The sequence below is a fragment of the Coptis chinensis genome, chromosome 4, assembly GCF_015680905.1.
Source record: "Coptis chinensis isolate HL-2020 chromosome 4, ASM1568090v1, whole genome shotgun sequence".
Lineage (NCBI taxonomy): Eukaryota > Viridiplantae > Streptophyta > Magnoliopsida > Ranunculales > Ranunculaceae > Coptis > Coptis chinensis.
The window spans coordinates 106,909,460-106,936,079 of record NC_141459.1 but is presented as its reverse complement, the minus strand read 5'-3'; the positions used below and the strand labels follow the sequence as shown (position 1 = coordinate 106,936,079).

At 35.4% G+C, this 26,620-nt stretch overlaps 2 protein-coding genes, 1 long non-coding RNA gene and 1 pseudogene across 4 annotated transcripts; 2 read left to right on the top strand and 2 right to left on the bottom strand.

Moving 5' to 3' along the window:
• The first annotated feature begins 3,621 nt into the window (after positions 1 to 3,621).
• LOC147506750 (uncharacterized) lies at positions 3,622 to 4,187 on the top strand. The gene is made up of 2 exons (XR_015220848.1): positions 3,622 to 3,742; positions 3,880 to 4,187. It is a non-coding gene; the product is annotated as an uncharacterized LOC147506750 (long non-coding RNA).
• Positions 4,188 to 4,994: 807 nt separating this feature from the next.
• Positions 4,995 to 13,744, bottom strand: LOC147506749 (signal peptide peptidase-like 2; annotated as a pseudogene). Its single transcript, XR_015221167.1, has 15 exons — positions 13,528 to 13,744; positions 13,294 to 13,452; positions 12,751 to 12,862; positions 12,509 to 12,627; positions 11,366 to 11,523; positions 10,807 to 10,987; positions 9,710 to 9,744; positions 9,461 to 9,617; positions 7,909 to 7,962; positions 7,779 to 7,827; positions 7,094 to 7,161; positions 6,485 to 6,627; positions 5,914 to 5,969; positions 5,650 to 5,733; positions 4,995 to 5,549 (listed from the first exon to the last, which is right to left on the bottom strand). The product of XR_015221167.1 is annotated as a signal peptide peptidase-like 2 (transcript).
• Positions 13,745 to 16,131: 2,387 nt separating this feature from the next.
• On the top strand, positions 16,132 to 22,831 carry LOC147506748 (uncharacterized). Its single transcript, XM_086558808.1, has 5 exons — positions 16,132 to 16,495; positions 17,345 to 17,505; positions 20,868 to 20,895; positions 21,471 to 21,576; positions 22,297 to 22,831. Exons 1-5 carry the CDS (start codon positions 16,181 to 16,183, stop codon positions 22,419 to 22,421), a joined length of 735 nt encoding a protein of 244 aa, XP_086414934.1. The 5' UTR covers positions 16,132 to 16,180; the 3' UTR covers positions 22,422 to 22,831.
• Positions 22,832 to 24,288: 1,457 nt separating this feature from the next.
• LOC147506747 (small ribosomal subunit protein eS8-like) lies at positions 24,289 to 26,573 on the bottom strand. Its single transcript, XM_086558807.1, is given in 6 exon segments — positions 24,289 to 24,509; positions 24,612 to 24,687; positions 24,690 to 24,783; positions 25,390 to 25,720; positions 26,289 to 26,361; positions 26,451 to 26,573. Coding segments are annotated over 6 exon segments (663 nt in total). The 5' UTR covers positions 26,455 to 26,573; the 3' UTR covers positions 24,289 to 24,424.
• Positions 26,574 to 26,620: the final 47 nt, after the last annotated feature.

Here is a 26,620-nt window from a genome sequence, read left to right as displayed (position 1 = left end):
CGGTCTTTCGATCCGGAAAAGGGCTCTTTAATTGGATTTGGCTTCAACAGACTTTTCGTCCACTTCTGCTCCTCTGATTTGGCCAAGGCTTGGACCATTGGAAAGCTCTTTCCGAGCCAGTCGTTTTGGCATAAGGTAGGCCCAATTCCAAGGTCTGAGTCCAAAGATATGGTCTTCGGAAATTCTGCCGACTTGTGCACTGTTTCTGCCCGTGTTGACTTTTCAGCTTTTGACCGGGCTTTACGAAGGCTTTGTCTCCTTGAATCTTGGCTTTTAACACAGAACTTCTTAGCAACCAATCCTTGCTCCTTTATCTCGCCAAAGTAGCACATTTCTATACATAATTGACTTTTCTTCCTAAAATACATAAAAACACGTAATCAGTATTAACTCTTATTTATTACTCACATAATTGGTCTAAAAGTATGATTGTTAAGGGGTTAAAACTACAGTTTTGGACTCTTATCATCCACACGTGAAATTAATGATGATCACTGAGATTCAAATAACAACACGAAGCATGTTAAGGAAGACATATGCAAGAGAAGATACCTGGGTGGAACCAACAGACGAAGAGTTATGACTTTCTCCATGGTTCACCATACCTTGTAAAAATTCAAGGGGTACACAGTCGATCAACATGAAACACTAAACTGTCAAACTCAATTGACCATTGGGCATAGAAAACTAAAATAACCATGCTAAAATTTTCATTGTGATGAAAACTTCATTGCAGAAGAAGTAAAACTAAAGTCGCTATCAAGAGCAAACCTTCATGCATATATACAACTTATCAATCATAATGTAAGTGCAAATTGAGTACTAAAATAGAACATTGCATCTTTAGTGTAATGGTATAAGCTTCACATCACTCTCTGGTACTTTCGAGGCAATATGCCAACACCATTGAAAAAACTGGAATCATACATGAAATAGAAAAAATAAAAAAGTATATTAGATGCCAAAAACCAAATAAGATCCATATCAAATGAATATGGAAAACTCATCAGTTGCTTGCCTGCTTGGAACAGAACTCCTGTTTGCAATCTCCGCTTTCCATAAAAAAAAAATGGGATGAGAATAGAGAGGTTGCGCAGTTGTAGTAATTTAAAAGATAGTGAACATGAATGTTTGAGTCAGAAGGAATCTTGAGGGTTTCAAAACAAATTAGTTTTGGTCGCACAATCATTAACAATCGAATAGGATTTTCACTGAAATGGAAATGAAAGAGAACTTATAACAGTCTCAGTAACCTGAATCGCAATGGTACAAATCCCGCATCAATTGTCAGCATGAAGCAACCTAAGAAAAAAAAACCTTTTATGAAGATTGATGAGTTTTTTAGGGAATTCTTAGAACCATGAATTAAAATCGATCAATCACTGATTGGAAGAAGATGGGCCGGTTCCTACCAAGAAGATAAGAGTAAAGAAATTGATGATTGGGCATGAATTATCTTAATGGCGAGTGAGGAGTTTTGGGAGTTACAAATTTATTCAAAAGAAGGGAGCTGAGGGGAAGTGAGAGAGACTGAGATAGGATGGTTAACGAGGATTTTATAGTGAAGACATTTAGTTATGGACTAATAAGAATTAAATAAGTTGGCGGTTTTCCACAAAACTTCATCCAAGCAACAAAAGATCATTTTCAACCATTACCTTGGAAATATTAGAAAATTTAAATTGCTTTGTCAAATGACAAGGTTTAGGACCCATACTTTGGTATAGATGATTTGCATTTGTAATTAAAACACATTCCGTGTCGAGTGTATCACGCCCATTCACATAGAATCAATTGAAAACCATTTCAAGGGATTAGTTAAGTCGGCATTTCTTGCGTTTTTACTATAACTTATTTTCCTTTATGCTATTTGTAGTCATTTATCAGAAGACATTTCAGCCGTATCTCATCACTACTACTATGGTATTTATTACATCAATGTTGACTCTTTGTAATGTTTTGGTTATCACGAAACCGCACCTTCACATTCTGGGAAGAAATGCATGACCGGGGAGGGTGATAAGGATGTCTATTATTAATCAACTATGCTACTTTTTATCTTTGATAACTTCAAGTTGGAAAAGAACTCAACATAACTTAACAAAATTTGCTTTATCTCCACAAATAAAGCTCCACCTTGTAGCGAAGGATCGAGAATGTCCTTTTGCTATGGCAACTTACTTGATCGGTTGTCATTTCATGTTTTCTCTCATGCCGCGGTGGACCAAAATTCAGGCACATTGAATAAGTTAATAAGTTGTAATACTTTTATTTGTATGTTGAAAATTGTTTGCTCAATTTGACATTGTCTACCATCCCTTGTATATTCTGGTACATAAGGTCATGCATCTCCTTTGAATAACATATTCTGAAATCTTATTCTTTTTGGCTGATGTAGGTCTCCATGCTCAAGAGGCGTGTAAATATTGCTAGTGTTCGCCAAGCAGGGTAAGCTTTTTGACTATTTCTGCAAATTGTAGCCCTTGGCTCAAACCTTAAAAGGAATATTTTCCTTAAGCACTAAGTTTTTAGGGGATAGTGTTGAGAAGACAATTAATTAATAATCAACATCGTTGTAAGTGCGATGTGGCTCTTTTACAACACTTTTTTTTTTTTCAGAACCAACTTACATATTGAAGATTGTAGGAGTTGACTAATAAACATCGCATCAGTATGATGTGGCCCTTTAATCAATACTTTTTTTTTGAGAACCAACACATTTTGAAAATTGTAGACATTGATAGAAAAGGGAAACTTCAATGCTTGAGGAGTGATCTTGTTGCTAGTTGTGCATGCACTCTTTAATTAAATACCAACTTACATATTGGAAAATTTGAACTTGATAAATAAAGCGTCACGGGGAAAAACTTGATTAGTTGTGATAAGTAGCATGCCTATTTCAACTTTAAGAAAGTTCTGGGACCTTTCATATTAGCAAGACTATCTAGATGACATCACCAAAACTACCAAAGCCTATTAGCCAGTATTGATTGATTTATTTTGCTAGTGATGGGCTTGAAAATTGGAATCTCTTGTCTAACATTGAATGTAGTTGGTTGGGAGTTATGCGTCGGTTGTCATAGGCGTAACCTTTATTAAAGGAGTTCTTTAGAGCGGCCACTAGGACTTGGGATGTCGGTCTGCACCATGTTAGTGAGATTCTCCCTCACATTTGTATCCTTGTTACATCTAATTAATAAATTTTACTTACAAAAGAAAATCTTTCCTAGATCAATCTATTATCAGATCTTGATGGCAATAGGGCTTTTCCATTAGAAGTGATAAAAATTCAGTAATGTATCACATTAGGTTTCTGTTGTTTGGTGTAGGCTAACTGATGGTACCGAAGTAATCAGTGAAAAGATCTTAATCAAAGTCCAAATTAAGCGAAATAAATTAAGTTAACGATCTAATTGTTTTAAATAGATTAAAGGAAACCATAAGAGGGGGCCTCAGATTGGCTATGACAAGTGAATGAGTGATTGAGCATACTTACTGCATCATTTGATTTATATGTCAACAAAATCGACTCCAAATTTTGGATCTTCTAAAGACTTAGCGTCAATGTTGAGCACTTGCTACACCTCCATCTTGTAATGTGTGACTTAGTGTTAAATTTTATGTCCAGGATTAAAAAGTTAATTGACGTGGATGCTTTGGGGCTTTTGAGGCTATCAGTGATTGTGATGGACATGCACACAGATGCAAAAGGCTATTCATTGCTTGCTCTTCCGCAAGTCAGGTATAGCTATGGAACTCTATAGATTTAAAAAATTCCGAGCCTTGGTTTTTGTGTTATTAATTCTGCTTGACATCCATCAAAACTTTTTTGTATTAAAATCCTCACTCTATAGACTTTATTGTTGTTTCCTTTGGCAGTGAAGAGTTTTGGGACTTGTATAAAAGCCATTTTCACCAGCTAAAGGTCAGGAGATCTACGCATCTGTCTCTACGGCCCAATATCTTGTGCGTGTGACAAAAGAGTGCAGTAACTCATGATGAGTAACTACCGTTTATGAAGCCAAGGTATTGAACAATCTGTTGTACTAGTATACTGATGAAGATTCATTGCACCTCAGTTCGTTTCTGAAAAATTAAAGTCGGCAGGGTTCTCTACTTATTTTTGTCGGTTTTGTATAGTGCACATCTAATAGCTATTCATGAATCTATGTACCACAAATCAAAAAGGTCAACTACTTCTGCCACTGAGCACATAGTATATAAATTACTTTTTCCATTGAACACATCTATATTTGCTCGAGTTTTAACATTTTATAATATATACGACTGGATGCGTAAATTGATTCTCTCAGCATAACGTTTTAGCTCTGAAGTAACTGATAAACAAACACATACTGGTCTGGCAGCAAATCAACCAATTCTCATCTAAATCCATGTACTGAATGCTGAAACCACCAAGTGCAAAAATTAAACTCGTCAAATCATAGATGCAAATATCATAAGACATTGCATCTTATTCATCTGAGTCAATTTTTCAATTTATGAGAAAATTTAAAAGAATACATTCAAGATTTTTTGTTTGTCCCAAAAATAAGGGTCCTATAAAACTTAGTACGAATGAGAGTATAGCCATTACTACTACAAGTTGCAATAAAGGGAAAACAATTTTGATGGAAATCAAGCCAAAAAGGAAGAAGATTCTAAAATATGTTGGTAACCTGCAACACCACAGGCGAAGATCAACGTTAGATGTTTCCAAACAAGAGTTGAACGGATCTCTTCATTCTGAAAAAGTTTAGACTCAGTAACTCATAAGAGTTTTGACTGTCAGCCTAAATGCAATGGATGAAGAGGATTATCCAGGTATATACTAGAGGATTAACAAAGAAGAAGACACAGCTTGAACAAAAAACGATTGTTGAAACAATTTAAGTCGCATGCAGAGTCATAGATAAGCATTCAAGCATAGAGACACAGGATCGACTCTCTTCAAGACACAGTATAAAAACACAAGCTGACACGTACATGTCTGCTTTAGAAGAAGTGTTCTGGTAGTGGCCCTTCGAACACTTTAGTTTATTAATTATGAGAAACTGATAAGTCTTAGCAGCAATCTTAACAGGGTTATAATGATAAAGACAATTACAGATTCCGAAGAACTAAACAAATGCGCACAAGGAGGATTGAAACATATTTTTACATATACACATATAAACATGGACTTTCATTGCAGTTTTTTCCTCTGTAGCAATGGCCAATGGAGTATATGGCACAACGAACATTGAATTGTATAATTACTTTTTAATTTCACAGCAATACAATGTGAACTTCATTGTTAAGCAACAGCAAGTTTCTTGCAAACAAAACTAAGGGCAAGCAAGCATTATCTCGAAATCGGTGCTTCTCTTCGTTCGTCGCTATCGTATATCAGAAGTATGTAATCCTTTTCTGGGCAGCTCTTATTTTCTGCTAAATACAAGTCTAAGCTTCAAGCTTCTCCCGAACGTTCACTGGACGTGGATTCATCACTCCCATAGTTCCAAAAGATGTCTCAGCTCTCCCTAATGGAACCCAGTATAACAACCACCCTGGACCGAAAAATCAGGAAAAGAAATTATAGATCAAGATAAAAAAAAAATGTAGTCTGTAATCGAAAACAACTTCAAATGGCATCTAGCATTTCATTACCTAAAGTACATGGAACAAGGTAGAGGAGTGCAGGTTGGCCATGCCCATCCATCAAGTATAGACCAAGATATGTAAGGAAGAGACCTGCATGCAATAGGTGGAAAAAACCCTCTGTTAATAAATGCACAAACGGATATATAAAGAAATACAGAGAAAAGGAAACTGAAAGCATTTTGAGATTATTGTATTTTCGGAATGAGAAAGAGGACGGGTGGAAATTATTTCAGAAACAGATTTTCAAAATTCTGCTGAATTGAGACTCACCAAGTCCATAACCAATCACCAACCACAGAAAGTATCCATTGAAGATGCCCTTCTTACTTTTTTCTGTCATATCTGCATAAACCAAGTGAACCCATAAAACATACAAACAGTGAAACAATAGAGCACTATACATACTTTCATTTCTATTTATAATATAATGCTTCATCCTTATATTCCTCAGCTAGAGAGACTTATAGCAACTATAGAGCACTTAATAGCTATTGTGAGCATTTCAAACTTTTGTTCTTTACCAAGAAACAAAAATTAGTTTAGTTAAAGAGGGGGGTCAAAAAAAAAATGACCACATAGCATAATAGCTATATAAATCTTTTTAGTTTCTCCACAAATTTCCTTATTTGTTAAAATAAAGCACTTCTCCTTCAACCAAAGGACTTCTTCAATAGTTTCATAGTACCATCCGACAACTTTCGAGGATTACAATTAATTATTTCATCAATTTATGGAACAAAATAGTTCTCTTTTTACTATCTACTGATTTATTTGCTCTGTTATACTTTCCCATCATTCTCTAGGTTATCGAACATCCATAACAAGTTTCCTAGTAAAATACTACATGAAATAGTACCTGAAAGCAAATGAGATAAGTAAACCAGGGAAGAGAATATCTCCAAATCCTATCATATCGTAAACGCCCCAAGGATCAAAAAAAAAAAATCGAGGATTCTCAATAACATAGGAATGGCTTCTCCACCACTATTATCACCACGAGCAACCTATAAGTTAAAGAGGTGTCAAAATGAGATTTTGCTTGAAATTCGTACATCATAGTTCTCAACATGAACATTCCGCATTTTACATCATTTGATGAAGTCATTAACTGATGAACTGTGAAACTATAATACTAGATCCAAGAGGATTTCTATGTAAAAATTACTATGTTCATAATACTTTCCATTATTATCATCCATCTTAATGATAACTATATCTATTTTGACATTTTCTAATTTTCCTTGGAAATCCTGGAATTCATAGGAAGTAAAAATCCTCGCCAGGTGGAAAGCTCCAAATTTCACTCTTTTCTTGATATCCAAACCTATACCCCTACATCCTCTTGCAACAGGCTCTCTTTTTAGCACACGATTACAATAGATGAGAAGGTTACAGGTCTTGGGTTTGGAACTCTACACCCTGATGTGGGAGAGCCGTTCCCATAGGTTACCAGAGAAGAACCGATGAGCTCAGTAAACCAACCCTCCATAGTCAACACCCAAGGGCTAACATCTAAGACTGGGCAAAAACCCAAACATGACATATGAGGACAAACTAGTTGATATGCCTGATGAGGGACACATTAGAAAAGAAAATTACTACTTAGTCCTCCTCTACTGAAGACCCAAGACCATAATAGGTCGAGCCATCTCAATTCTTAAGAGAAAGTAGAAGTGTGTGTAAGGGCATATGCTTCACGCCTTCACATAAAAACAGCATTGTTTCTATCCAAATAACATCGATGGATGATGCAACCTCAAGAAAGAAAAAGGCATTCCAGGAAAAATGTCCAAGACAGACAATAACTGGAAGGTATATGAATTTTTTTTCTTGATAAAATAAATGAAAACCATTACCTAACGTGGATGTCTCAGTAGGTCGTATGTGATTGAAGAGGACAAATAAAAGAAGAAAACAGAGGAAGTTTGATAAAGATGATTAATGTTTACCCTGATGACTGATAAGCGTTGTAAGCAGACTTTACACTCAACCATGAATCTAGTGATGGCATGTTCTATCCCAAATTAAAATTCAGGTTTTTCACATCCTAAATGCAGACACATATATAAAAGGCGCCAGAAGTTAGACTTACATAATCATAACACTGTCTTTGAAAAGAAAGGCTATATGAATACCCAAAATATATAAGTACACAAATGCCAACAAAAAAAGTACTGAAGCAACCTGAGAAAGAATACAGTGATTATTAACAAACAGAAAATTCACGAAGTTTGTAAAAGAGAAACATGTCAGTCCTTTCTTTACCTTGATATTTGGCAGTCGAGCCGTTTGCAGAACTGTGATCATCAAACAGATACCCTATCAACATAAAGTTAAACAACTAAGTAAAACATAGTGGAATGGTTAAGAATTGTAAATCAATTCAGTACAAAACAATAGTGTCAGAATACCATCCAACATCTAAAGAAACCCTTTCCCACAATTCCACCATCCAAAATATTTATAAGTGGCCCTCTTTCACTAAAAAATGAAAATATTGCTAAAAGGCTTCAAGAGCTATATACAATTTATGAGGAATCTGCCAATCTGATAGAGTTGTGATGGTCTGAATGTTCTGGTCCAAAACTAGGAGAATCCTTTATCAAAAAGTGTTGTATCAGAGCTTCATTCAAAAAATCACAGTTTAGGTTAGGATGAGGTATCCAAACCAGTACAAGAAATCTCCTCTGAGAAAAACTGAAAAAAAAAAGAAAAAAACTAAAAGATTACAAAGATCCACTCAAAACATTAGAGACTCCCATCTACACACAAAATGCTCAAAGGATTCTGCATGTCATCATTACCTTCTCCATAGTCACCTTGACTCCCTCAAAAAGTCTCTTATTCCTTATTCAGAAATTACAGTTAAAGATTTTATTTTTGTTATTTTCTGATAGTTAGAACTTTAGCAACCTAAAGCATCCCTAACATGTACAACATCCACATTTAAAGCATGGGCTCACTCCCAACTGAGATTTGTCAGTAAGACATGCTTTTAAGATTTTTAAACCGTGCTCTCTGACTCTTGAATTCGTCACTCACCAGTTTTCTTGACTTTTGTGGGCCAAATTGTGTCAAACTAAACTAATCCAAACGTAACATAATCGCAAAAAATAGTGAAGAAATAAGTCGGACTTTTGAGGAAGAGTGTGATAGTAGAGTACAAGGGCCTAGAAGTAGACGCCTGTGAGTTCTTCTTTTCAGTCTATACATCAGATCAAAAGAGTACCTAACTACGTACTTTCCTTGATTATACAGAAGTTTCTAAATCGATCTTTTACAAAAGTACTGAATCTAATATATATTTTTTAAATTTATTATTGAAATCCATAAGTTAACTATCCATGTAAGACATTTTCTAAGAATATATCTAATTGTATAGATTAGAACATTGGCAAGTGTGTTATAGACTGGCTCTCCAAATGCTTTGAACAATAGGAATTTTTTGTTAGGCACTCTAACGCCATGCTTCTGCATTCTCTCTCACTCCGCTTTACGTTTTTGGTTGCTAAGTTTAGATCTTTATTCCCTAATCATATAATTTCCCTTTCCCAGTTTAGATCTAATATCCAACCCAAGACCTTCAGCCCAACCTCCCAAGTCTTGACCAGTACACCGCAGGACACCTTCACCAGAGTTAACAACCTCAACTTGATTTCATAAAGAACTTACTTGATATTTGATAACATTTTTTTCTTAAACGCATTGCTTAAACCATAAAAGACACCAAGTCAGGTATAGATATGGATCATAATTTTTAAAAACATATTCCTCAATGAGCAAGGGAACTAATTTTGAAGAGAGAATCATAACTTACAAGAACATCCTGACCAATCCAGGCATATGATGCATGCCGAGTTGCAGCCCAAAAGATGGCAAACCCCAGACAGAAAGGTAACAGTGCAACTGAAAGAACCGAGACCTCCCCAAGAATGGGAAGGGATAAAGACTTGCGACCACAATTTTTACATACCCTGTTCAGAGCAAAAAAGAACAAGTGAGCCAAGGAAATGAAGAAAGAGAGATCTGGCAAGCCTAAGTGTAAAACATTTTTATACTGGACTACCTTGAAATCAGAGCTACCACACAATTAAGCATTCCCTGAGAACAGGAAAAGCGAAAAAAGATTCAAATAAGCATCAGATAGAAGTTCAGTTGTGTTTGTGTGTGTTGGGGGGCAAACGTTAGTCCATGTCTAATTATCTTAACCATCATAGTTAAAAGCTTAATGAAAAGGATATTCCATTATAATGCAGCATAATCCTGAAAACAGTTCTCCAGCTATGTATCTGATTTGGCCTCCAGAGGAGTATAGAAGCATATGTTAGGGGGTGGGGAAATCAACCTAGTCCAAACATATTTCTCTTGATCATTGTTGTTAAAATCGTATGAAAAGGATATTTCATTACAATACAGCATAATCCTGAAACCAATTCTCCAACTACATATCTGATTTGGCTACGCATATGTGCGGGGTGGGAGCTGAAAAAAAAACCCTAGTCAAGACATATTTCTCTTGATCATTTTTGTTAAATTTCGTATGAAAAGGATATTTCATTATAATACAGCATATTCCTGAAAACGGTTCTCCAACTACGTATCTGATGTGGCCTACGGATGAAATGGAAGCATATGTTTATGCTTGTTTGTTACGAACTGAAATTCTAAAACTCAACTCAGGACAACAAGGCAATAGAGAAATTGCTGGATAAAGTGAAATATTACCTTAGGTGGCCCTTCACAATAGTGCAAGGTAAGTACATTTGTATCTCTTTCATCTTCTTGTTATGAAACAAACATGGATGAAGAACAGAATTGTGAAGTTTTGGTGAGGTATGCAATCGACTAATCATTAAGATAAAAAATTATCTTAAATTACATTGACTACCAAGGAAGGATGGTTTTCACCATTACCATGGCATGCATGAATCAACATATTATGTGAGTATATGTTTGTCATGTTTGTCACGATATAGTCATCTATTATTCCAAAGCAAACAACTAAAGATGCTTTTTACAATTATTATTATATTTAAGTTGCAATTTGAAGCTTGATACTGCTCATCTCTATTTCATGCAACCATTTGTATTCATAAAGATAGCATAAAACACAAGTATGAGATGAAGTATGAAATACACAAGAAAATCTGGAAAAATTTATACCTGGGAACCACCAATGCAAAAAGAATGCGATTAGAATCCAAATGAACCATGACGACATGAAAAAATACAGTAGCAACAGAAAAGTGGAAGCCACTACGACAAAAAGTACAGCACCCTTTACACTGATATCTATAAACTCTTCATCAGAATCATTTTTGACTGCATCAGAAGCAGAAGAATCCTGGACAACAGATAAAAGGCTGTAATTAAGTTCTTCATCTAATATTTATAACATTAAGTATGCAAACAAATGTACTCGATGTCTCATATCACTCTGGTCTTAATAAAAGGATACAAATATCTCACTGTACCAAAAGATCCAAATCAAGTTTTCCAAATGATACGACGTTATCATTAAGTATTATTTACTTTTTTTTTTTTTTTTTTTTTTTTTTTTTTTTTGGAGTGGTACTAATTATTACGTACATACTAAACTACAATTATAACTTAATTCTCTTAAGAACATATCCTGCTAAAATTAAATGTCCGACACATGTGCCCAACAGCTACTCTGAATCACTCTAAATTTACCACATACTCTGCAAATTCGAGAACAAACCTTTTCGGACAGTTGATCATATGGCTCTACATGCTGCTCACATAATATTACCTCCGACCAAACAGATGCACATACAATTGTCCCCACAGCCATGAGCCATAAGAAGATCACGGAATAATCCACAACAGGACGACTTGGAGAGTACAATAAAAACTCCACTGCATTGGAAAAAAAACATGGTTAGCGAAATCTTATTTATGGAAGATCTACAAAGAGATATCAAGAGTATGTGTATGACTTGAAGGGGAAGCAATGGTGTGGGCATAGTATCTAGGTTCATTAAAGAATGCCAGAATTTGTGTGTAGTATAAAAGAAGTGGTTTACATTTTGTAATGTTGATTTCCAAGCGATATATGATGTATATTGTCATTCACATTCAATTAATACCATTAAGAACTTGGTCACAAAAACACATTTGTTGGTGGTGTACACCAGTTTGATCAACTGAAAGCAAAACTTTAAAACTCTAAAAACACAGGCATTGCAGTGCATTAATGTCAGGCCTTCATATATCAAATTAGTTACACTCACTTTATTTACTTTTAACCTCTTCATCTTTTTAATTTTGGCTTGTAAATGCTCACATAAGGAACTTCTTACCCAACATCTCAACATGTCAGACACATTGTCTACACAAATACGTAGTGACTCAACAACCAACTGGTCCGAGCAATAACAGAATTTAGGACATCATACTTGGCAGTAAAACAGTTAACACTGATAACTATAATCCAAGACAATAAACCCAATAACATTCCAATTAAAGGAAGAATACCAAATCATCCTACCTCAAAAATCACTCGCTTCTCAAAGGTCTTATCCTCACAGGTTTTCTGGTAATCACATATAGATCGAACTAATAAACGTTGTAAACATTTTTCTAACACAGCCACTACCTAATATATTACCCAAGTGGTTCATGGATTATTTTCACAAAGAATAAACAAAAAGAATGATGATCTCAGATTATACATAACTAATTTGACTAATTAATTCTCTAATTTCTATTCACATGAAGAGTATTAATACATATTATTTTCCAAACATAAGCACAACATTAACATCATAAGCTTGTGCAGTTGTGCAAGACCAAAAGATGACAACTAATTACACAAAACAATAATGAAAATTAAAAGGCTCACTCTTCTTTCCAGCTACCATTGCTTTTCTGATAGCTTCTCCTCCAGACTTGGGAATCATCACAACGGAATCCTAATATCTAGAGAAGTATCATTTTCAGGACACACCATCTTATAAAGATCTGACAAAATGGAGAACAGAAATTTTTAGTCAGAGACTTCATGAAGTTATAATACAGGAGTAATTGACAATTTATAATTGAAGAATCAGCACCGAGTAAGTTTTGGTTAACACAAATGGCTACCTTCGTTATCATTTATAACTAATAAGCCAGCAGCACCTCCTGACTGTGCAACTTGTGCCTTATCAGTGAAGCCACAATCTCCACGCACAGACAAGGCAAGAGAATTTGATAACTGCGGAAAAAAATTGATCCAAACAAAGAAACAGACTAAAGAACAAACTAAAAGTAACTTGAAGAACAAGTGGAGCATATCAGAACAATTATAATGATAAAACTGTGGCAGGAAAAACAATATTACAGAGATAAGAAGGTCTCTACAGATGTCCTAGCTAGCAAAGTGAGTGTGTGGCAGGCACCTGGTCCACTATTTAGATTGACCAATGCTGTAACACTGTTAATAATAACAATATGTATTGCAATCGCCAGACGGACGGTAAAGGAGGGTTTGGGTTGATGATAACAAATATGCTTCTAATAGACATTAAAAACAAGCATTATAATATGAGCTATGCAAATATTATTTATTAACTTTTAGAAATTAATGTCGTTAATTCCAGACCGTTAGCAAACAGATAAACAGGATTTTAGAGTATGGAAAATGACCTTAACAGACGAATTAGTACAACAATTAGCCGGATCAGCGAAAACAGCAGGCAATTTAATAGCTTTATCCATGTGACTTGGCAATGAAACACCAAATCCAGCGCTTAACCCATCTATGGTTTCACCATCAATGCCATTAGCCCAATTCTTCACCTTAACCTTGAAATTTAAATTTAAACATAAATAAACAATCTTTGGAAAATTTAATGAAACAATGGTGAATGGGAGACTTACCAATTGAAAATTGTTGTTACAGGAAGGAGATTTATGGTTTAGTTTACCATTTTGAGACGTGTCATTAGCTGAAACAAAAGAGATGGGTGAAAATGCAATAATATATATAAGAATGAATGGCACCGGGGAAAAGAAACGTGGTGGCAGTGGTGCTGCCATGGCGAAATGGGGGAGGTGGGAGCTCTTTTCTTGTTTTGAGGAGAAAGAAGAATGGAGAAATGAGGACCAGCCAAGTCATTTTGTTCTATTTTGTTTCTGTTAAAAAGGCCTCAATGGGCCATATTATGGGCCGAATAGGAAGCCATGGCCATGGGTAGGTCCATGTAGGTATATGATTCTGCTATTGTGAGTTTTTTTTTTTTAAACCAATTTCTAAAATAAATCATATAAATGATTTAGAGGTCAAGCCCGCCACAACAAATTGAACTGGGCAAGACCTTTTTTGAATATTATTTTTTGTTTTGTTTTAAAAATCAATAACATAAGCAAACTTAAGTATAATATATACCACGAATATATAAAACTTAAGCAAATTAAAGTAAGAATTTCTTTCATACAAATGTTACAGCCACAGTAACTCAAACTATGTCCTGAGAATTTTAACTTAACATGATTACTTACTTTACTAGCACGATATCAAATCAAATGACAAAAAATGATATCGAATAATTTTAATCAAAAGTCTACCAATTTTAATCCAAGTAACAATAACATAAATATTTTCAGTCTAAAGAGTAAAACTCGTGAGAAAGTTAACCGAGAAAATAGACAATAACTAAGGTGATGACGCCGATGGCATCATCTGTTGGATCTAACACATTCAACAGCTTGTCTAAACACATGCATTGGTTGTTGGCCGAACCATTATGCACATAGTCAAAATTGTGGTTTTGGCAGGCATAAAATAGTACATGAGGACCATCCTATCACGCCGCTCCATCAATATTAACATCATTATCTACTCTGTTTCCTTACGAAGGACCAAATCCCCATACCTAATCCTCACTAACTCATCCACAACATGATGAGTAATATTATAATCTGGCCCTTAATGTTAAGCCTTCCAAATTTTTTATCGTCTGGATTTCTCATTTTATTTTTTTCAATAGCGCTGATAAAAGTGAATAAATACTCACTTCTAGTCTGATTGTAAATCGTTTCAGGTTCAGACGGTAAATATTCAATATTCCTAGATGCACCTTCAGACTAGGATTGGTTAAGAAAATACCTTCACGCTTGAAATCTATAGCAGATGCAGCTTCTATGCTTGATATATTAACCGAGTCGATGACGCTTAGATGACAGCATCCACTAGTTTAACACATTCAATAGCCTAAATTGAGTCGACAATCTCCCCAATTACCGCAATTTTCACTTCCGCTTCCCCGCCATCTCATATTTTTTAATGCGATTAAAAGATGCGGTTTTGGAATTGTAGTTTTATGGCTAATTTTGTCCTTGGGCCTAGACTTAAGTGAGGGATATTGTCCTACGCCCGCCTTCTTAGTCCCACTCTAAGAGAAACATTGTCACATTGAACAACGATTCAAATCTTTATGCCATCTTTGAACAAAATACCAACATAATTTATTATTTTTTCAACAATGAAAATGATAACAGATTCTGCATTGAAAAGTAGTGTAACCATATATGTAAATATGTTGCCAAATAGTAAGTTGCTTACAAAAGTTTGTTATTTTTGCATTCTGAATGTTTCAATTTTTCAATATTTATTTGAAGATACAATATAAAACTATAATGTATGTGACAAAAAGTTCAAAAAGGAGAAACAACAATACAAAATGATGCTAAATAGTCCTGTCTTATAAAAATATCAAAAGGCCAACATTTTTTTTTTTCTCGATAACCCAACATAAAATATTTTAAAGATAACATACTTTGCACTTAAAATTAGTGTAGGCATGCATGTAAATAATCTACCAAACAATAGACTACTTACGTCTATTATTTCAATTGTTCAAGATCCAATATCTTTTTGAGATAATTATCAAGCTAATAAATCCCCTAAACACTAACATAAAATCATCAAAACACTAAAATTCATTCCTTATTAGAACAAATAAGGGTAGTTCTATTTGCAGGGGGTAGAAGTGTTGGTAAAGTATATATTTTTATTTCTTTGCACTCTTTATCCCTCCTCCCCATTCTTCACCGTAGCAAGGCAAATCATGTGTTTAATAATATTGTTTTGAGTAACTTAATTAACATAAAAATACGTAGCCAGCCTTTTCTATATAATCACTATTTTTTTTTAAACTTGTGTATACTTCACTATAGAGTTCTCTAGATTTACAAATGTCATGTGGAGGTTAGAATCCAATTGGCAGAATTTGCAGTACACAAGACTACAAGCGGATATTGGCCAGAGTAGTAGTAGTATGTAAATTCAAATTTTACATATGATGATATCAGTCAGGTTTGTCTTTGAGCTGAAATTATTAATGAAAATGTGTGATTGAGCCGAAATTATAAGTAAAAATGATAATATATGATGACGTAAACCTGGTTAGTGGACTTGAGCCCGAAATTATTATTGGGCTTTTTTCTTGGGCCGTAATCACTAAATAAAGAACAGAAGAAGAAAGAGCAAACCTGTCTCATTCCACTGCACTCAGTAGTAACTCTCGTTACCATGCTATCATCAGTAACAGCAAAAAATTTACAGAAACTAGTCTACCATGGTTTCCAACAACAGCAATTAAGATGGGCAAGAACAGGTTCTGGTTCAGGTTCATATACAAGGAAGAACAACAAGTACCCACCAAGTTTAAGAAAAGTGGATGAGAAAACAGAGTGGTGGGTTTTTGATGGAGAAATGCATGAGATTGGTGAAAATGTTCCACCAAGAGAAAGGTTTGTTATTCCACGAGATAACATTCCTAATAAGCGTAGGAAACAGATGAGAGAACAGTTCATGCGGAGAACTCGTCTTGTTCTTAAAGAATCGGTATGCAGGCTTCTTTTTTACATTTTTTTTTGCACTTGGTTTGTTAGTTTTGCTTATTTTGAGGTTGGGCATTGTTTGTTTTGGTTAAAGTTTCTGTCTTTGGATTGAAAATCACTTTATTGGAAGGGTTGGAGTTGTGCATGTATGTATAGGAAGATTTTAAGTGCAATGAAGTTTTAGAGCATATCCCTTTTTAAATGCAAGTTCATTGGTGTAGGAAAAAGTATACATCTTGCAAATATACAACCTTTTGTGAAAGAAAAAGAACCATGGATTTTACGTTCATGCTTGGTTCCAAGGGTTGACAATGTCTGTAGAAAATTAGTTAGGTTGGAGAAATGTTATTGAGGGCTTCTGAATTTTATCATTTGGTAGAAGGTGCTACTGCAAAATTAAATAGCATTTACCTAAATATATGAATCTGCAAACGTCCGGTGGATGCCATGACATATGACTATATGAGGGCATGACTAGCTTGATGATATGCACATTTTTTTTGCTTTACATAGCATGACCTATCAAGAAAATCGTTTGAGTAAAATGTAGAAAAATTGTATGTTACTTCACATGTTTATGGATGTATGAGCATTTGGGGTTCAACCACTCCAGTTATATCTCAATTGATATCTTCTGGCGAATCATGAAAGAACTATAAAAATTTGCAAGGCATACGATTACTTATTCGCTGTGTTATTATCTGTGTGTAGCCTTAAAACAGTTTTCCCCATTTACCTTCTATCCTTTTTCTGCTTCGACGTGTCACAGTATTGGTTCTGACAATTGTGTGCATTTTGGATGTAAGATTGTGTAATGCTGTTAGTAAATATGCGGGTTTTTTATTTTTCATAGGAGCACGAGCCATGGTGTAAAAGATATATGGAACTCTATCAGGAGCTTAGAGAAAATTGGGAAAGGCTGTACTGGGATGAAGGCTATTCCAAGAAGCTTGCCAAGGATCATGCCAATTATGAATCTGCGGAAGACGATGATTTGGATTTTTCACCATACAGGTCTATATATTTCTTTATTTCTTTCTTTTTTTGGATAATTAAATTCATAACTGCCATGACAATGATAGCATCAACAGATTGTGCATGGCCTCTTGTGTTACTTTATAGGCCTAACTTTTTCATGAATTCGTTATACACCTAAACAAAAAGAACTATAACATTTTGCTTGACCTAAAGTGTTCTCCTCAGTCGGCTTAAATCTCCAGGAAACAGCCTTACGAGGTGGATGTAGAGCATTGATAACAGCTCCATTACCTCCTGTAAGTATGAGGCTTGGAACCTGGTATTGTTTCCCTAGTTGGACTGCAAATTCAGCAGTCATAAGGCCAGGTTCCACTGCGTGTACTGGATGTTTAAAAAAGCACATCAAAGCCTCAAGGCTCTCTGCCTCTGTGAGCCTGAAGCCTCAACAGGAAAAAAAAGTAGAGAATGATGAAAAATAGGGTTTGGTGATGAAACATTGTGATTTTTAATAGAATGAGGTGTTTTCATGCTCAAACATAACTTTACAGGGAGTTTTAATATTTTTAAAGTTATGAGGGGTTCATGCATAAAAAAATGAGAAAAAAATGGAGAAAAGAAAATTGATAAACAAAATATAAAAACAAGTAAACAAAACATAACAACATGTAAGGCTTAAGCCTTAAGCCTAAACCCATAAAAGGTTTAAGGCAAGCCTCGCTAAACCCATAAAAGGCTTAAGGCAAGCCTCGAGGCTTATGCCTTGGTGTATTCTTGTGAAACGTTGGTTGCGTCCATGATTTGTCTTCCTGTATGCTCCCTGATAACCACAGCACAAATAGCAATATTTTAAGATTTATCAATTAAGACTGAGAAGATAGTCTTAAACCATCCTGGGGGAGGAGTTAAACATTCCTCAGCAGGAACAGATCTTAGTCATGCTGTTAGGGTGTTAAACTCAATTACTTCCAGTCTATACAACTAGTCCATCCTTTAATTAGTACTGTATTTTGATTAGGCTGCATACCTGACATCGCGCCATCCTGGGGGAGGAGTTATACTTTCCTCATCTGGAACAGATCTTACTCATGCTCTTGGGGTGCTAAACTCAATTGCTTCCAGTCTATCCAACTAGTCCATGCTTTAATTAGTACTATAATTTGATTAGGCTGCACACCTGACATCCTGCAATTGTTCTTTGGTAAGGTGGGATGCAGTAAAGAAGAGAAGCTAATTAGTGTGTTCTTATTGTAGAGTGTCCGTTCTTAAGCATAAGACTGAAGAGAACCAGAGTTTTTGGGACCAAGGGCATTGAGAGAAGAGATGGTCAACAGTGTCTGCCTGGTGTGAGCAAAAACCACATTCTTTATCCATAGGGATCTGATGAGAGTGTAGTTTATGGTTTGTGGTAATAGATCTAGGGCTACTTTCCACAAAAACAGGATGACCCTAGATGGTATTCATTTCCCATATTTTGGAAAAATGTATAGGTGAATTGCCATGAGAGAATTGGCCAATATTTTCCTCTCAATCATAAATAAGATTATAAGCAGATTTTACTGTGGATATACCCATTCACAGAAGGAATCCAAATTATGAATTCTTCGGTGGAGTGTTTGGCATAGATGTTCTGTACAGATTGCAATATTAATGGATGGAGGATTCCTCTTGGAGAATTACGATTCCACTCTCCTGTGGGGGTAATGAAATCGCTAACAGTCAAAGCAGGGTCATAAGAAGGTGGTGGATGCCGACAAAGGCTTGAGACAGTAGGACTTCCATTGACTAATAGCCAGGGATCGGTCCAGAATAACTTGGAGACCATTCTCAATACTCCACATTAACGTTCTTTTTAATTATTTTTTAGCTTCCAAGAGTCCTTGAGGAGATATCAGTGGTCTTAGAGAAGAAATTGAATCTAAATCCAGTTGATCTTATAACTTGGTTCTGTATAGAATTTTGTGTAAAAATTCTCCAACAGAGCTAGCAAAGAAGAGCCATATTAAAATAATGTGGATTCCTAAAGCCCAATCCCCCAAGAATCTTAGGTATGTTTAATTTCTCCCAGGAGCACAAGTGAGGAGCCTTACTGTAACTGGCTCCTCTACCAAAAGTTACAGGCAGAACTCATTTGTTCTGTTAATTTATTTGGAATAGAAAAGGTGGACAATACTGGACATAGTATAGGCCGGCGAGGTGTAGTATTATTACTAAGTAGAATAGTTGATTTGTCTACATTAATACATTACCTGTAGCTTTACAATATGTGTTACGAGTAGACTGGATTGTATGCACTTCATATAGTTTTGTTTTCCCAAAGATAATGAGGTCATCGGCATATAACATATGATAAATGCCAGATGAGCCTTTAGATATTTTGGTAAGTTTATTTTCTTTTCAACTCGAGGTTTATGAAGAAGTCTAGAAAGAGCTTCACTAATAAAGAGATAGGGTGATAGAGGGTCACCCTGTATAAGTCCTCTATTTGGTTTAATAGTTTGGAGAGGAGAACCATGAAGGAAGATTTCATAAATTACTGTAGATATGCAAAATCAAATTACACTAATCCACTTATAAGAAAACCCTCAAGTATAGAGAAAATGATTAGTAAAGGAGCCCATTCAACTCTATTAATCCTCTTTTTTAGCGTGTAAGGTATTAATAAAGAGTTGAGGAAGAATCAAAAGGGAGGAGAAAGAGTGACGAAGGTAATCAGCTATGTCTTCCCTTTTAAGAAGCCAATCACCTGAATCAATTTGCAATTTATCATTTTTATTTCTACTCCTTCTAACATTAGCAGTAATATACTAATATGGAAAGGTTGATCTGTAAGTATAGTTAATCTAGAGTTCTGTCTCCATTAATCCTCTTCTTTAGCGTGTAAGGTATTAATAAAATTAGAAATAGACTTTACTTGAGACAGGGCTTCATTATCCATAGGGAGGGAACGGAGATGATTTAATTGATGTTTAAGAGTTGAAATTTGAGAGAAAAAATCCCAAAGGTTTCCTTGTTCCATTTTAAGAGATTTTTGAAGAGAAATGACTTTAATTAAGAGGAGTAAATGAGTAAGCAAACAAGGAATAAAGTATGGTGTGTTTAATGTTTGTTGTTTATTCTGGTTCGGAAATGTTTCCATGTTGAGAAATAACATTCTAAACAATTGTATTTATCTTCTGACTTGGTGCATTCAAAGCCATTTTGAGTCCAATGTGCAGCATCTATGCACCTCCTTTATGTTCAGAACTCAATTTTAGTTTATTTTCTCTACTAAATTCTTTGTTGAAGGATGCCATTGTCAACTTTATCCTGCCAATCTTTTTTAATTTCATCTTATTCAAATATATTATGAATGGAGCATTAGGTATTTGTATTTACATATGCCAGTTTTTGTTTTCCAGGAGAAGGCCCAATTCTGAACAAGTTAAGGTATTAACACTACTAATGTACAATGTCCCATATTTTTCCTGTGGTCTTCTGTTTTTCGGCTTATAATTTGATTAGGAAGTCACCTCTCATGCAGTTTTGTTATGATGACATTATTGACTACTAAGTAACTATGCATACTTCATTGCTTCCAGTTTCAGATATTGTAAGGTAAGAGCGGAGAATTTAGGGTTACCGTCATACCGAAACACAGTGGTGCTTGTATCTAGTGAGTGATAAGACTAGATTCTAGATTTGATATTAGAACAGTTAATCTGATTATACTCATTTCTCCCATGCTGTATATTTCTAGGCTGATTATTCCAAGTTACATACATGTGTTCGGAATTTTCCAATAATGTTAGAAATTGTTGTGATGTTCAAAGTCGGTGCAATCTGAAATGGATGAAGTATACCGATTGAAAAAATAAACAAATAAAATAAAGGATGAAGTATCTTTCTGTTGTGTCAAAGTTTGTAATATACTCCCCGTGCAGAAGCCCTGTCTTCATTGTTTGGATTAACTGAATGAATCCTCTGGTTTAATTTGAATGACTGTTTCTGATTCTAAAATGTAGGATCAAGGTTTTCAAGGAGGAAGCAGGAATGGTGATACTTGGGAGAAGGTTGGCCGCATTCGGGATAAGTTTGAATATGACAAGGAGAGAAGAATGAGTGAGAAAGGTTGGTTTCGTGATCAATAATTAAATTATTTGTTGTTGTTTTTGTGAACAATATGCATATGCATCATAACACTTTCTGTTTCCTCTTTATAATTCAGATTGCATCCAATTTTGCTTAGTCTACCATAAATTCATTTCAAAATCTTCCTCAAAAATGGCCTGTGTATCCATTTATGATATGATTTCAAAAGTTGTTTTTCTGTCTGACTTTCATAAACTTGGCATCTATATTTAAACTTCTAACATATATTGGCATCAAAATGTAAAGAGTGTACACCACGAAATTTATGCAATTTAAACACCATCATTCTTTGGGCTTTAAGCTCTTCGTCATTATATGATTCCCTGTTAAAGTGAAGACCACCCGGATTGATCAAGTCAAAGGAAGAGAAAAAAAAAAAATTGGAGAACCCTGCCTCAAACAATATGAATCACAACCATGCTTGTTGCTGAGATGTTTAGCATAGTCCCACATGGGAAGTTTAAAGCCTTGTAATATAGTATAAAAGTTCATGGGCCTCTCCACTCATTGCCATTTGGTTTTGAGTTGGATGCTCATAAAGTTTGAGACTTGTTAAATGCAGACACATTCTTTTCTACACACCCTCAATCCAAGCCAAACCCAAAGAATAGTTTACCATCCCTGTAAGGACCTTTTCAATTAATTGTCTTAGTGTCCATTTCACCATTTGTGCGCTTGACACAGTCACTGTCTTTGCAGCGTTTGCTCCAATGAATCGGGGAACCAGCTTCAATTACTCTGAGTCAGATTCCAGGATTCAGCCGTTTGATACCCAGAAATACTTTCCTGAGTCTGAAAGTGACCTGAACAGAAACTACAGGTAAAATGCGCAGAGAGTTCCAGGAGGCGAAATCCGTTGTTGCACCACCATTGGGTTGTAAAGTGATAATAGTAATGCCGAGGGACTTCAAAGAATATTAGGTTCAAACCCGAGGAAGGGGCAAACAATGAATTCTAAATGAGATTTGCGGGGATATTCCAACTAGTCAGTACTTTCCATCTGTAGTAATGCTGGGTGTTTCTGTCTTCATCTGTAACTCTTACATGCTTACTGATAAATCAGATAGGCACAGACTACATACATTTGTTGGGTGCTTTTAGTGTCTCAATCATCCTGTGAACCTCACATCAGTTGTCATGTAGTTTTTCTTGTGATACTGTGTCCATTGATAAATGATTAAATGTCCTTTGTCATTTTCATTTATGAGCTTTTAAAGGAGAATGTTCTTTATGATTGGATCGAGTACCATATCTAAATTCAGTATAAGAATTGAAATTAACTTAGCAACGTTTTTGGGATTGTTCATTACTGAACTGCTTTGGAATAATTTTACGAGTCTACAGAATCCCGAAGGTATGATTCTTGATGAGAGATTTGATAGGCTCATTAGTAATTCCCGTCTTGGTGTGAGATAATGTTCTTTGAAAATATTTTGCTTGATATTCTGGATTGACCTACTGCAGCCATTGTGTAGGTGGAATCTGATTTGATTGCAGGCGTTGTGAGGCAATGCAGGTGATGTCTGAGTTGGTAATGCACACTGCCAGTACATACGAATATCAATGGTGCATACCAACGAAGCTTAACTACGTACTGGCAATGTACTGTAATAAAGTTCTATATCTTGACTATAGGGAGAAATACTAAAAAGGCTAGTCCTAGGAAAACGTCTGAGATGCCTATTTCAAGAATATGAAATTAGCAAATGAAGTAAAATTAGTCAACTAAAGTTTAATGTGGTCCGCAATCGGTCTCCAATACCAATCAAAACAATACCAATCAAAACTTCCATCTGGTTCTGCCAGAAGCTGCATCAATCTCTCTAATTCTCCATCAGATATAGCTACAGTTAATCCTTCATGCTTGGCTACAATTACTGCTAATTCAGCTACCAAAAGTTTTGCTTCCATCTTTTTTATTGGCTTCTCCACCTGAGCTGCTGCAGTTGCAATGTTGCCTTCAGAGTCCCTTGCCACAACAGAGACCTGTTTTTTTGTGGTTTTTATGAAGTAATCGGTAGAAATGTGATAGATTACGGTGCAACATCTCTTTAGGTCACACAACTACTTGGCGGTTGGCTTCTTTCGTTACCGCAAAATAGAGTAGATTGGGAACTCTCTACCAAGTTCTTACATTCTGTGGACAACTTCCCCAGATTAGCAAAGAAACAACTAAAACCAGTATTGAGATCATCGCATATAAATCTGGTACATAAAAAGCAACGCTAAAAGGGATTTGGCTGTGCTCATATTGAGACAAATGATCATATTGAGACAAATGAATGAATGAGACGCAGGTCACAAAATTGGAGAAATAGGTATGTTATAACCATTACAAGGCATCTAACAAAATGCAAGTCACAACATTTGAGGCAAACACCTAGCGCACTGCATTTCTCAGCCACACCTACCTCGTGAAAGTAAAGCCAAATCCACGCGATTATTAGATAATGCCCTCATAAGATAATTTCATGACTGCTAACATTTACGATATACCACTATTGGTAGACTTATTTAATGTTTGTATTTTAAACATATGACAAGTGTAGTCTGTCTAACTAGATCCACAATTCCACATAACCTAACCTAATTCACATGAAAGTATCAGTGCCATCGCAGATAAACTGAACCATATAAACACATTCACAACTTAAATTTATGAGTGCACAAAATTAGTAATCAAATCAGAAGGGCAGAATGTTGAAAATATCCATAGAATGATTCTGTAACAACCATAATATCCGGTACGCAAAAGAAAAAAAAAACATTGTCTAAACATTAAGTTGCCATAAGAAATTAAATGATAACAAAAAACATAATTCTCTGCCTATGCAGCACCAGCACTGCCCTTGCCCTTCTTCCTCTGGAGCTTTTTCATGTAGAACTCAAGCTCCTTTCCCTCCAAGATGTATCTACACAAAAGAAAATTTATTAAGATATTAATCTATTTAAACAAGAAAGAAAAGCAATTGATACAATAAAAGACACGAAAGGTAGTATGTTGTACTACTCACCCATCAGCTCTGCCACACTGACCAGGGCGGGAAGAGATACAGGCCAGCAGCCTACCACCACCAAACTGCTCTTGATGTGAGAATCCAGTTTCTGCTCTTCCTTGCGCTTCTCCAGTTTCCTAAGCACATGCTGACTCTTCTTAACTTCTTCTACAACAGCAGCCTCACCCTCCTGAGCGTTTAAACAAGAAACACAATTAGCAACCATACCATGATGATACTATAATAGTATCTGAATCAATCACAACCAATATGTACGAAGTGTGAAGGCTAGAATACCAGTAATATAAATGTAAAATCATTCCTAATTTAAGGTCACAATTAGAGAGCTCACATATGAAGACATCAACACCAACAAATCTTGCAATTTGAAAATATTTTATAAAATCAGACAAAAAAAATCGACAACTACTCAAATACTCATTGTTCTCTCTACTAGTTATTTGCCCCAAAAGATTCTGAGAAAAAACTAGATTGCATGCACAAGTTGACAAAAGATCAGACATTGCTAAATTTCAAACAAAGTACTGCAAAGATTCGATAGCTACATTTCAAGACTAGAAAATACCGGACATTCCTGAACTATAATACAGCTGTTCTACGAACTATACAAACATACATTCTAGTATAAAATCAATCTCCCTAGGTAAAACATTATCACTCGACACCCACAAGTCAAGAAGAACAGAAAACAGTGTATTAAGGGTGTAGTCATCCAGTATAAATAGTCATCAGCAAAAACACCACAACATCATAATAACTAGGATAAAAACTATACCTCAGCACCTTCCTTCTTGGCAGCAGATTTCTTCTTCCTGCCAATTTCTACCCCATAGTGCTGAAGATACCACTGCCTAAATGGTGCAGCGTCTACTTGAATGATGGCGCTCTTCACCAAAGTCTGAGTCCTGACAAGCTCATTGTTAGAGGCATTGTAAACCACATCAAGAAGACGAGTCTTCCTAGTGACAGCCTCACTACCCCATGAGAAGTTTCCAGTGTCCAATCTGAGAGCCCTCCACTTAACATTGCCTCCCCTGACACGAATTCTTCTCACAGTTTTGTTGCTGGAGAGCTTAGTGTTAGCAGGCTGGCGACCGAGCTCATACCTTCACAGAAAAATGAAACAGTTAAATAAATTAAGATTGGCATTAAAACACATTCGTCTATATCTACATTCTGAGCAATATACCACACAGTTCATCCATAGAGCTATTCATTAGCTTCGTATCTGTGTCACTTGAAAAACTCCAAGCTAAATTACACTTGTAACTGATCGCAAACTTTACGTCATTAATTACAGAACTTCAGATAGTTCATATTGTTTATTTCTGGAAAAAACAGGTTGTCAATTAAATCTATATGCAGGTTCTACTAAAAAAGATCAGATGCAAAGGAAAATGTTCATTCTTGCCAAAGTGGTTGGAAAATATAAAAGCCTGACAATAACTGCATCATTCCTATAAAAATTCTGGTCTACAAATCAAATAAACACAAAGTCCAATAAACTGTGTCTACTTAATTAGTTACTAACATGCTTTCTAATAACCTCAAAACACAGTTTCATTGATAAAATCATATAAAAATATATAAAAATCAATACTTTATATAACAAATAAACAGATCTATTATTATAAAAACAAAATGAGATTAAACAAAGTAAGAGGATTTGTTTACTTTCGCTTCTTCCTCCAACTCTTCTTCTTTCCACCAGTTGCACGTCTCTTGTGCATCGAATCACGGGAGATACCTGCAAAAATGAGACACCATCTTCACTCATTCAATGATTAAAGATGAACAATAACAACATAAAGGATTGGTTTGCTTTGCTTTGCTTACCCATGATTGCTGACTATTGAAAGAGGCGGCTCCTCTTTTCTTCTTCTTTCTTCTCAAACTCTCAAACTCTCTCTCTCTCCTCTGTGAGTTTCTAGGGTGAGACTGGGGGGCAATGATTTCATTTTATAATGGCTAAAACCCTAGGGCTTGGTTTTTCACATAATGGGCTT

Excerpts from the sequence above, each read along its gene's own strand:
- LOC147506748 (XM_086558808.1), top strand. The coding sequence starts at position 16,181 with ATGCTATCATCAGTAACAGCAAAAAATTTACAGAAACTAGTCTACCAT. Across the intron at positions 16,496-17,344 it reads GTCTTGTTCTTAAAGAATCG|GAGCACGAGCCATGGTGTAA; the intron begins GTATGCAGGCTT and ends TATTTTTCATAG. Across the intron at positions 21,577-22,296 it reads GAGAAGAATGAGTGAGAAAG|CGTTTGCTCCAATGAATCGG; the intron begins GTTGGTTTCGTG and ends CTGTCTTTGCAG.